The sequence below is a fragment of the Python bivittatus genome, unplaced genomic scaffold (genome assembly GCF_059951505.1).
Source record: "Python bivittatus isolate LINGU-HERP-01145 unplaced genomic scaffold, Pbiv_v1 ctg000520_np1212, whole genome shotgun sequence".
Taxonomy (NCBI): Eukaryota; Metazoa; Chordata; class Lepidosauria; order Squamata; family Pythonidae; genus Python; species Python bivittatus.
The window spans coordinates 2,541,234-2,553,577 of NW_028277080.1; the positions used below are offsets into that span (position 1 = coordinate 2,541,234).

Consider the following 12,344-nt stretch of genomic DNA (forward strand, 5'->3'; position numbering starts at 1 on the left):
TCACTGAAATAAATCTAAGTGGCTTACATGTTAAGATTAATAATGGAACTTGGGAAAAGTAACAAGAGAACATACAAAAATTACAGTGGGTTTGTGTGTTAAGGTGTTTAGCAGAATTCTTCTCAGCTGGGTAGCAGGTACATAGATCAGATTTTTTACTGAAAAGTTATTAATAAATATTTCAATCTGAAAATTTATTGTACGTTAGCTGATTTAGAGAAAGTGTATGATAAAGTGCATAGTTGTGAGAGTTACTTCTCATACTGATAGGGGTGACAGTTATCAAAAGAGTGAGCAGATGAAGACTGTTCCTCTTTCACAAAAGAACACCACATCCAGACCTCTGTTGAGAAAACATGGGAGAAAATGGACAAGAGATTCGTTGCCCTAAATTACCTATATGTAAGGGTCTCCTTTGAAAGTAGAGTACTCATTGAAATCCTTCTGTTTCTACCATCCTTCTAATAAATTTTATTAGCCAAAGCCCTTGGATTCTTGTTCCTTGGATTAACTGTTTCGAGTCCAGACTGCAAGGAGGAAAGTCTGACAATAGACTCAAATTCTGTAATATTGTGCAGGAATATGGAATTAAAGGTTGCTTGCTGAATCCAGTAAGAGTGGAATATGTGGAAGTAAAACATGCGTGAGAATAAAAGGAAATGGCTAACACTGAGCCAGGAACAAAGCTAAGATGTGGGATGTCCTCTTGGCTGATTAACATATTCATGGATAAATGTACAAGGAATAATTGTGATAATTTGAGAGGTATGTTTGTTAGGGAGACAAATATGCATGCACTTTTGTCCTCTTAAGGAAGCATTAAGGAAGTAGTACTAGGTTGTGACATGTTGGTCTGGGACTATACAGTCACTATGCAAGCCCAGGTAAAGGCATGGTTTCTTTAAGGAGCTGCTGACAGGAACTGTGAGCATCCCCGTGCTGAATCTGAAGCATCTTTCCAATTTTAGAAGTGAGTAAAGACCCATCCCTGCTTTCCACAAATAGATAGGTAACACTGGATTTTAATAGAGATAAAATACAATATTATGTTTAACATTGAAAAAGTAACAAGAGGCTAAATTCACGGGACATGCTAAGCCAAAAACTATGGCTTACAGTCCATAATGCTGGATTTATAGATGATGCTAAGCCATAAACCAACCACATGAACTGCTCCCAAGGCCATATGTAGCTCTTAAAAGTATTGAGTTGTCACCAAGTGCAGTGCAAGTGCAAAGAAGGCCAACATCTTGAGGAGCATCAAGAGGAGCATAGAGTCCAGATCGTGGGAAGTTAAATCACCGTATGGAGCAGTTTCTTCACTGGAAGTTTTCAAACAGAAACCAGATAGTCATCCAGCAGGGATGATGTAGTGAATTGTATGCAGTATGCAGGGGGTTGGACTTGATGACTTCTTAGGTACCTTCCAACTCTATGATTCTCTGATTCTCTTCTGGGATTCTAAGTGTAATTTTTTATGTGATAGAGTAGAAGTTAAAAAATATATGAGTGAACAGTAAGCATATTAGCTTATTTATACACACACACACACATATATATTCCAAGTTCTCTTGTCTCGTCCATGATCCACACTTACTGGCTAAAGAAACTAACAGCAGTGCATGAACGCCTAGCAGCACAGATGAACCAGCTGCTAGCAGCAGGCTCCCACTCAGACTGGCTAACACAAGGAAGGACAGTGCTGATCATGAAAGACCCTCACAAGGGAACAGCACTGTCCAACTACTGGCCAATAACCTGCCTCCCCACAACATGGAAAGTTCTATCAGGCATCATAGCCGCCAAGCTACAAGACCGTATGAGCCAGTACATGAGCACAGCTCAGAAGGGCATTGGGAACAACACCAGAGGCTCAAAAGACCAGTTGCTCATAGGTAGAGCAGTTGCCCAAGACTCAAGGCTTAGGTAGACCAATCTGAGCACAGCCTGGATTGACTACAGGAAAGCCTATGACTCAATTCCACACGCATGGATTTGTGAATGCCTGGCACTATACAAAGTCAACAGGACACTAAGGACCTTCCTCAAGAACTCAATGGGACTGTGGAAGACAACACTGGAAGTCAACTCAAGACAGGTCGCACAAGTGGCCATCAAGTGCGGTATATACCAAGGTGATGCACTGTCCCCGCTGCTGTTCTGCATAGGCTTAAACCCCCTCAGCCAGATAATCACAAGAACTGGATATGGGTACAAGTTCAAAAGTGGAATCACCATCAGCGACCTCCTCTACATGGATGACATCAGGCTGTATGCTAAGAGTGAACGAGACATCAACTCACTGATCCACCTGACATGGATCTACAGTGAGGACGTTGGGATGTCATTCGGACTGGAGAAGTATGGTCGGATGATAGTAAAGAGAGGGAAGGTAGTTGAGACTGAAGGGGTGGAACTACCAGTGGGCCACATAGCAGACATAAAGACCAGCTACAAGTACCTTGGTATCCCACAGTCACATGGGAACCATGATGAGAAGGCAAGGAAGACAGCAATATCCAAGTACCACCAAAGGATAAGACAGGTCCTGAAGAGCCAGCTCAGTGGGAAGAACAAGATCCATGCCATCAACGCGTACACCCTGCCAGTAATCAGATACCCGGCCAGTATAGTGCACTGGCCAAAGGATGACATGGAGGCTGCTGATGTGAAGACCCGGAAGCTCCTCGCTATGTATGCAAGTTTCCACCCCAAATCCAACACCTAGAGATTGTACACCAGCTACAAAGAAGGCGGGTGAGCAGGGTCTGATGAGCATCAAAGCCACTGTCCCGGATGAAACCCAGAGCATCCAGGAGTACATCAATAAGATGGCACCCAAAGATGAGCTGCTGAGAGAATACCTGAGGCAGCAGCAGACATGGGAGGAAGTTCAAGTGGAGGAAATACCATGGCAAGACAAGCCCCTGCATGGGATGTACCATCGACAGATAGCTGAGGTGGCTGACATTGGGAAATCCTACCAGTGGTTGGAAAGGGCTGGACTAAAAGACAGCACTGAGGCACTGATCATAGCACCACAAGAACAGGCACTAAGCACCAGAACCATAGAAGCAGGGGTCTACCACACTAGAAAGGACCCAAGGTGCAGATTGTGCAGAGAGGCCTCAGAGACAGTCCAGCACATAGTGGCAGGGTGTAAGATGCAGGCAGGAACAGCATATACTGAACAGTACAACCAAGTAGCTGGCATTGTGTACAGGAACATCAGCACAGTGTATGGGCTAGACCCCTCCCAAGTCCAGATGGGAGATTCCACAGAAGGTCGTGGAGAATAACAGGGCTAAGATCCTGTGGGACTTCCAGATCCAGACGGACAGGCAGGTACTGGCCAATCAACCAGGCATCATGTTAGCAGACAAGGATCAGAAGACAGTGGTAGTGATAGATGTAGCAGTGCTAAGTGATAGCAACATCAGGAAGAAGGAGTATGAGAAGCTGGAGAAGTACCAGGGCCTGAAGGAGGAAGTAGAGAGGATGTGGAAAGTAAAGGCCAAGGTGGTCCCAGTGGTGGTAGGAGCACTCAGGGCTGTGACTCCTAAGCTGGGAGAGTGGCTCCAACAGATTCCAGGAACAACATCAGAGCTCTCTGTCCAGAAGAGTACAGTGCTAGGAACAGCTAAGATACTGCGCAGAACCCTCAAACTCCCAGGCCTCTGATAGAGGACCCCAGATTGAGGAAGACACATACCACCCATAGGGGTGAGAGGGGAATGTATATAGAAGTAGAGCACAGAAAATGAGGAAAAGTTAAAATATTCAAGATGATGTTATAAATACATGTAATCGATACATCTGCAATGGCATATTTATTTTTCTTAACAGTTCAAATACAGACATATCCCAATTGCAGCTTGAATTAAATAAATTTCAGCTATAGGTTTAGATGTTTACTTCAGTAAATAATTTTTTTGTTAATACTGATAACAAATAAAACAGCTGGTTGCTGTACCTGCTGTCATTAGTTGGTCTTCTTTATATTTAATCTTAGTCCCAGTTTTTTCACTGTGCTCCTTGACTTTAATTATTAGAACTTGCAGATAATTTGCATATTCAGCAATCAAATAGTGTAATCAGCATAGTTCAGGTTTCAGGTAGTCCCTGGCTTAAGAACACCTGGGTTACAGACGACCCATAGTTAAGAATGGAGCCTATTTATAGCAAAATTTGAGTTAAATACACAATGGTTTGAGTTCATTACACGATACTACTTATACAGTATTATATAATAATACTGTTCTGGCTTGCATACAAATTTGATTTAAGGACAGACCTTGGGAATGGAACTCATTCTTTAACTGAGGATTACCTGTATTGATGTTTCTTCCTCCAATTTTAAAAATACACTTATCTTCTTTCAATCCAGCTTTCCTCAATATGTATTCACATATCAGTTGAATAAATAAGGGGAGAATATACAGTGTTATTTTACTCCTTTGCCAACTTGGAGCCAGTCTGATTTGCCATATTCTGTCCATACTGTGACTTCCTGACCTGCATACAGGTTTCACATGGGGACAGTGATCTCAGGAAGTTCTGGGCTTCTTGTTTTTCTAGGCACATTCCACAGTTTGACATGATTGACACCTTTATGTATTACCATTATCAATATTAAAACAATAGTGTACTGTAGTATATCAATAATAGCGTTATTGGTTCAGAAGTGAATCTCATCAACAACATACAGGTAGTCCTCGCTTAATGACCACAATAGAGACCAGAAAATTCATTGTTAAGCAGGGTAGTTTTTAAGCGAGTTACACCCGATATTATGACCTTTTTTGCAGTGGTCATTAAGTAAATCATCACAGCCATTAAGTGAATCACGTGGTCGTTAAGCTAATCACGTAGTTCCCCATTGATTTTGCTTGCTGGAAGCCAGCTTGGAAGGTCACGAATGGCAATCACGTGACCCTGGAACGCTGCAACCGTCATAAGTGCGAGCTGGTTGCCAAGTGCCCAGATCACAATCATGTGACTGCAACATCTTTGTAACATACCTGTTTCAGCAAATCATCAGCAATTGACCATTAAGATAATTCATAGGTGGTGCCACCTATTGCACCACAGAAATTGAAAATTTTCCAGGTTGTGTTGATGTGTTTATAAACAAATTGGCTTCTATTGCTATATTCCATGCTGAGAATTCCTAATTTTGATAAAAAAAATATTAAGAAATTAACAGGCTTTTGGAATTACAGTTGGTTTTACTGTGTGTGTTTCTTAACTCATATAAATTGATACGACATAAACAGTTTTTACTGGTAGGTGATAAATCTGTTATCGTAAAACCAAATAAGTACACTTTCCACTGAATAAGTGGGATTAAAAGTATGGGAAATTGCTTTGGCAGTTTTCTCAAAAGCAAACTGTACATACTTGGAATCCCACAGCAACACTGGGATTTCTGTCTTAATTGCAACTTCTTTATCTAAAAGAACTTATCTGTTAGATGTACTATGTTTACAGTAGCTACTAACGTCCAATCATCTGTACCCATTGAGAAAATGCTTTTTTCTCAAAAAAAAAAAAAAAAGTACAATTTCAGCTGTTCGTCTATTAGCTGAGCAACAGGAAACTGGGAAAATAATCAGTTTGATTGAAATGAGATTCATTTATTGTCTCTTTGGTTTTATTTTCTCAGCTTCAACAAGTCAACAGCCAAAAAAGCAACTTGCATCCAAGGTAAGCATTTGCAAATTTCTTATATTCCCCACAGGTATGTCTCTAGCACAGATCAGGAGTAACTCAATGTTCCTATTGCCATTATTGCAGAGTAGGGTGGATTAGGAGTCCTTCGTTTCTGAAAATTTTTTGAGTAGTTTCTAGGTTTCTGTTTCTTAAATTACTAGCCCACTAATCCTTTTCTTCCCACCAGTGATTCATTTTTCAATGAATATTCATGTGCTATGTATACTTCTTTAGTGCTGCCATTGACTCAAACAACACTTATCTATAAATATGCTATCCTTCTTTTTTTCCAAAATGATTTTCATATTGAGGCATTCCAAAGGGAGAAAAGGGAGAAAGGATTGAGGGAGAAAAGGGAAGAGGAAGCAGCCTCTGAGCTTCCTTCGTGATGACCAGGTGGACTCAAAAAACAGCCACTGAATTATATGATGTAACATAGCATGGCATCTTTATTTCAGTTGTAGACCATAATAAATTGACTTAAAACTACACAGATATAAGGACTAGAGCCATTTCAAGCAGGAAATGAAATGTAATGAAAAACACTAGTTTTAAGTTCGGTGAATAAAATTGTAATGCTAATACTAAGCTGTGTAAGCAATAAAATATAGCCTGCAAGATAAACAATTAATAAGCTGTATGTCTAAAACTAATCAGAAACTTGGCTCTAACTTATAGAATATGAAAATCTATGTAATATTATCTCACACATTACAAAATTCGCTTTTTTACATACTTAATTAGGTCCTGCTGAGATTTATAAGTTGCAATACAAAACAAAGGCATTCTGCATGTTATTGAGGGTTTGTAAGCATTTGCCAGTATGCCTGATTAGCTTGTTCTCACAATCTTGAGAGTATTAGCAGGATAAAAATATTATGTGTGTCTCTGTATAGCAGGCTGTCAAGTCCACAAAATCCAAACCCCAATTTAGAAGAATTCTCGTGAAACCAGGCCTGGTTCAGATAAATGCTCCTTTATTGGTTGGTACATGCAGCTTGAAGCAAAGCATTGCTAAAACTAAAGCCTGTGTAGATTTCTCTCTACTTATCCCCCCTCCTTTACTACATTGGCGCCAAAATCTTTTCTCACAGACTGGTGGCCTTGTGCATTCCTCCCATTGAAAACACAGTTCTTCCCAGCCTTCAGACTACCACCAGTTTTGTCTGCATTCAGGTCTTGCTGTAAATTTCCATATCAGTTTGAGCGCCTCTCCATCTCATAGCATTAACTCAAACACAACTATAAACTACCACTCCCCCTCCAAATACAAATGGCAGAATCAAATCAAGCAAATACCCATTGCTATAACTTTTTAAAATAGCATTTGATTGATGCAGGTTCTGACACAGGCATTGAAGAAGGATGTGCTCAGCAATCTTAATTTGCCCAGGTTTACAGTGGCAGAGATGTTTCATATATGGCTTTTCCTTATACTTTCCTCTGAAATAGCAAAAGTAAAAGCATTCCAACACATCAGTGTAAAACTCTTCTCTGCTTCGGGGCTGCTGAATGCCAGAGGTACACTGTTGGTGCTACTACTGTATTGCCTCCGTTTCTCAGGGCACACTAGATACCCAGCCTAGCTTCTTGGGTGTTCAGAATTTGGTGCTGCAGCATAGTGCAATCCTTTTCATATCCCAAAGAATACAGGCTAGCCAAGTAAAACCCTAGCATGTTCACCTCACCATTAATGCCTTCTTCCATGTAGTTTGGAAACTGTTATGAAGGAGGTTAGACCATCGGAGCCAGAGAGAAACCTACTTGCTGATTTCATATCCTTTGACCATCTTACCAGAGAGATTACATCCATTTCAGAAGCAGGAAAACAGCCCTGGAATTTGGCATATAGAAAGTCATACTCAAACCCTATTTTAGTGTTAATGTTTCCAGCCATCACTATAAAAGCATCCTGGAAAGCAGATAGAAGATCCAATAAATAGGTCTCCAACTCCTTTCATAGATGCCTGAGTTATGAAAATTATCTACTGTAATTGGAGACTTGTATACTAATCACTAGTAAGATATCATAGCTAAAGTAGACAGCAACTGTCAGTGTGTATTGTTTAAATGTAGAGTATCTAACAGGACTTATATTCAGAGTGGTGGAAACCAATAATCCAAGATCTCCTTTTGGTCTTCCTCATTTCTCCCTAGCTTCAGTTTCCAGTACCCTGAACTGAAACCATCTACCACTATCACATTAGTGCATTAGGTTTCTTGGATTATTTTGATATCATATTTAGATGTAAAGTTGAGAAAAGAACCATTCATGCTAATGTAGCATCATCCTGCAACATTCCAATTCAAGAGGGAGTTCTTACACTGGACTTCTATTCTTAATCTGTGACTGCATTCATGATAGCTAAGCTGGAGGTTCTTTGAAAAGACTCCTGCAGTGGAGGAAGTTGGGATACAGGGACAACTGAAGAGAAGAAAAGTAGTGAATATATATAAAATACATTTAAATGACATTTCAGTCACTGATCAGTCTTAAATAAGAGTTATTAAAATAAATAAAATAAAATAAAATAATAAACACAGCCAGCATGGGTATAACTTTCTTAATATAAACCATTTTAAGCACTGAGGCTGTTAGCGCTAAAACTTTGGTGAAGAGACCATAATGAATTGTAGTAAAAAAAGAGGTAAGCTTCCAGGTCCAATTCAAAGTGTTGGTTATTACCTTTAAAGCCCTACATGGCATGGGTCCAGGTTACCTGAGAGACTGTCTCACCCCCATCACATCAACCTGTCCTACCTGGTCAGGCAGAGAGGACATGTTGCAGACCCCGTCAGTGAGAGAATGTCGGCTGGCAGGGCCTAGGAGGAGAGCCTTCTCTGCCGTTGCCCCCACCCTCTGGAATATTCTCCCCCCAGAGGTATGGCAGGCCCCTACCCTCCTGGCTTTCCAGAAAGGATTAAAGATCTGGTTCTGCCAGCTTGCATGGAGTGACAAGAATCTTACCCAATCCTGGGGTGGCTGGTGCCTTGATGATGCTCCCCTGGTTACTGCCAGTTTAACATCTATCCTTGGATTATATTTATTTTCTATTTATTTAGGATTATTTTATATTGTAATTTTAATTGATTTTAACTGTTTTGTAAGTGCTTAGAGTCGTTTTTTTAACGAGATGGGTGGTGACAACTTTGATACATGAAATAAATAAATAAATAAATAACCCTGGTCTTAACCATTATTATTATTACTAAACCTGGAGCAGGTTTAATCAAATCTGATGGTTCCTAGTGAGGTGATATGTTCTGATATTGCTAATGCAATAATTCCCCTGTGGGAGTATTAAGGAGTCCTTGTTGCAATGCCAGTGAATTATAAATTCAGTCACCAATATTGTATGTTGCCAATGCGTGGAGGTAGTATTTAGTTTCATTATTTATAAACAAAAGGGAGTGTACACAGCACTCCTTTCTAATCTGTCCTACAACAACAACCTGGGGGAGGTAGGTTGATCTGTGAGAGAGAGTGGCTGGCCCAAAGTCATATAGTGAACTTTCATGGTTGAAGGCAGCATTGAACCATGTTCTAATCTAACTTCTTACTATGACATCATACTGACTTTCCAGGAGGAAGGGGTGACTCAGATTGAGCTAGACTCTCCCTTTCAGGCCAAAAATAAATTAATAAATACAACAAACTTGCATTTAAACTCTTTTTGAAGTAAGCCCCTTGAATTCAGTGGAACTCAAGTGTAAAGAAATTTCTTTATGATAAGCAAAGATACATCTTCACAATGATTAGTTGCAGAAGTGCTCTCTGCAGACTGCTCAAGGTTTGCTCCTGCACATCCTGTACCTCAAAACTTTGTATGCTTGGCCTTCTTGGTTTCCAGCTGCCTCATGATTAATGGATTACATAAAACCATGGATTGGGCCCATTCCTTCCATGAAAGAAGTCAGGCAAAATAAATGTTCCTTTCTTCTGTCTTGCTCTTTTCTCATACCACTCCATTCACAGTACATAATTATGGAATTCCGGGCATGTTCACCATTCCTCTAATCCAGTCTTCTACATGCAGCAAGAGGGGAAGGTCCAGATGATGTCTGTTATTGCTCCTAACAGGCTATATGTGTCCTTCTTGTTACTTAGACTGCAGATAAAGCAAAGAATTCTCTTTTGGACATAAAAGAAGACAAGGTCTGGGGTACCGCACAAGTACTACCACTAGGTCAAGGCCAAGGTCAAGAACTGCCAGACTGCATAAAATCTGCAAGAGAGACCCCAATTTCTGATTGTAAGTGCAGCTTCCTTTAAGAAATAGTGAGGTGGGGAAGGGGAGTGGGTGACAGGAACTATAAATTATTTGTGCAGTATATCTACCAAGATGACATATGGAAGCTGGTGCCACATCAAAAGACCAAGAAGCAGGGGGAAGGAAATCTTACTCAAATGTTATGAAGAAATACAGAGAAACTTAAATAAAAAGAACTATTTGCACCTTCTATTTTTCTCATCCAACCCATTTGATGATCCAAATTTGATGTAAGACCCTATTTATCAGCTTCTGAGTCACCTTCCAAAGTGTCCCAATGTAGAGCACACTGCAGTACTCAAGACTCATAGTGACAAGGGATGATTATCAGTGCTAAGACTTTTTGGTCCAGATAAGGCTATAACTGGTGCATCAGCCTAAAATGGGCAAAAGCTCCCCGGGCCATTATTTCCTGCTACAGGACCTAAAACCCAGGAAGGCAGATCTCTGACAGGGCAACATCCACATTACTACCCAACCAGGTCTCAGTACTATCCAGGTATTACCTTAGGTTTAACCAAAAGTAGCACATCTAATTGTAATTTATGTTATTGTTCAAAATCAGCTGGCCTTGCAGGCCAGCTTACTGGCAACACACTGTCTGCTATCATATACTTCTAATTAATCTATGTTGAGAAGGCATTTTTTATATGTTCAACATAAAGTACATGTTGAGAAGGCATAGTATTAGGTATGTTCACTGCCTTGAGTTGACCAATATATACTTCTGTCACTAAGCAGTGCAGTTGTTAAGTGAGTCATGCCTGATTTTATTATCTTTTTGCCACAATCATTAAGCAAATCCGGCTTCCCCCATTGACTTTGCTTGTTGGAAGCCTCCTGGGAAGGTCGCAAATGGTGATCACATGACCCCGGGATGCTGCAACTGTTGTAAATACATGTCAATGGCCAAGCACCTGAATTTTGATCACGTGACTGTGGTGACACTGTGATGGTTGTAAGCATGAGGTTGTAAGTCACTGTTTTTAGCACCGTCATAACTTCAAAGGGTTGTTAAATGAATGGTTGTAAGTTGAGGACTACCTGTACTTTTAGTCAAATATAGTGGCCATTACTTAGTTTGATAATCTTTTTTCTAATAGATTATTTTCATAATGTCTATATAATTACTTATCTGGGTAGAAATACTGAATATAGATGCTTAATGGGGGAGGTATTATCTTAAGATTATAATGGAATGGGTTTAATGCTTCCACATTAGGTTGCCTGTCTCATTCAAATAACTATATGGGTGCTCAAGTTGTTGCCTTCTATTTCTAATGTTCTTATATCTACCTAAAACTTAAATATCATTCTTACCATAGAGAATCTGGTATTAAGGGAAAGATAGAAATGCTAGATGCAATTTTTGAATGGTAGCAAAGGAAACCACCTTTTTCTCTCTGTCCTCAAAACTATGAAAGCTTAACAGAAATGTTTTAAAGTGGTGGACTGACGGAGGAATAATAGCCTCCATATCACTATTTGATTTTTCCTGTATGTTTTTCCCCCAGGTCCTGTGGTTTTATATACTGTGGTGGATCGTGTACCAATGTCCCGGTGGAAGGAATTTGTGAGATACTTGGGACTGAGTGAAAATACAATTGAGAGAATTTTTATGGAACAACGGCATGTGCGGGATGCACAATATGAGATGCTAAAAGAATGGAGACTGTTGGCAAACCGTGATGCTACTGTGCAGCGCATCAGTCAGGTTCTCAGTCAAATGGAGCTGAGTGGATGTAGTGAGGTTATTCAGGAAGCACTAGCCAAACAGTGATAGACATTGTGTTATTTGCTTCCTTTCCAAAGAGAACTCATTGACACATGCATATTCTATCTTCATGATGTTTCTTTTCCTATTGTACCATAAATGGAATTTTGATATACAGTACTGTGCAAAAGTTTTAGGCAGGTGTGAAAAAATGCTGTAAAGTAAGACTGCTTTTAAAAATATATATGGTAATTGTTTATGTTTATCAATTTACAAAATGCAAAGTGAGCAAACAGAAGAGAAATCCAAATCAAATCAATATTTGGTGTGATCACCCTTTGCTTTCAAACCAGCATCAATTCTTACACTTGCACACTTTGTACACTTGCACAAAGTCAGGGATCTTGTAGGATTAGAGTCAGGTGTATGATTAACCAATTATACCAAGCAGGTGCTAATTATCATCAATTTCACATGTAGGTTGAAACACAGTCATTAGCTGAAACTGAAACAGCTGTGTAGGAGGCTTAAAACTGGGTAAGGAACAGCCAAACTCTGCTACTAAGGTGAGGTTGTGGAAGACACAGGTCATATCCCATGGCAAGACTGAGCATAGCAACAAGACACAAGGCAGTTATACTGCATCA

The 12,344-nt window shown here is 40.0% G+C and overlaps 1 protein-coding gene across 1 annotated transcript in view; it reads left to right on the forward strand.

The window, feature by feature from the left end:
- LOC103049228 (tumor necrosis factor receptor superfamily member 1A-like) overlaps positions 1–11,917 on the forward strand; it is a 40,266-nt gene extending 28,349 nt beyond the window's left edge. The window contains exons 8-10 of the mRNA XM_088147510.1: positions 5,666–5,706; positions 9,821–9,965; positions 11,498–11,917. Coding sequence (XP_088003636.1) covers positions 5,666–5,706; positions 9,821–9,965; positions 11,498–11,763 — 452 coding nt within the window. The 3' untranslated portion in view covers positions 11,764–11,917. The remainder of the gene's footprint in view (positions 1–5,665; positions 5,707–9,820; positions 9,966–11,497) is intronic.
- Positions 11,918–12,344: the final 427 nt, after the last annotated feature.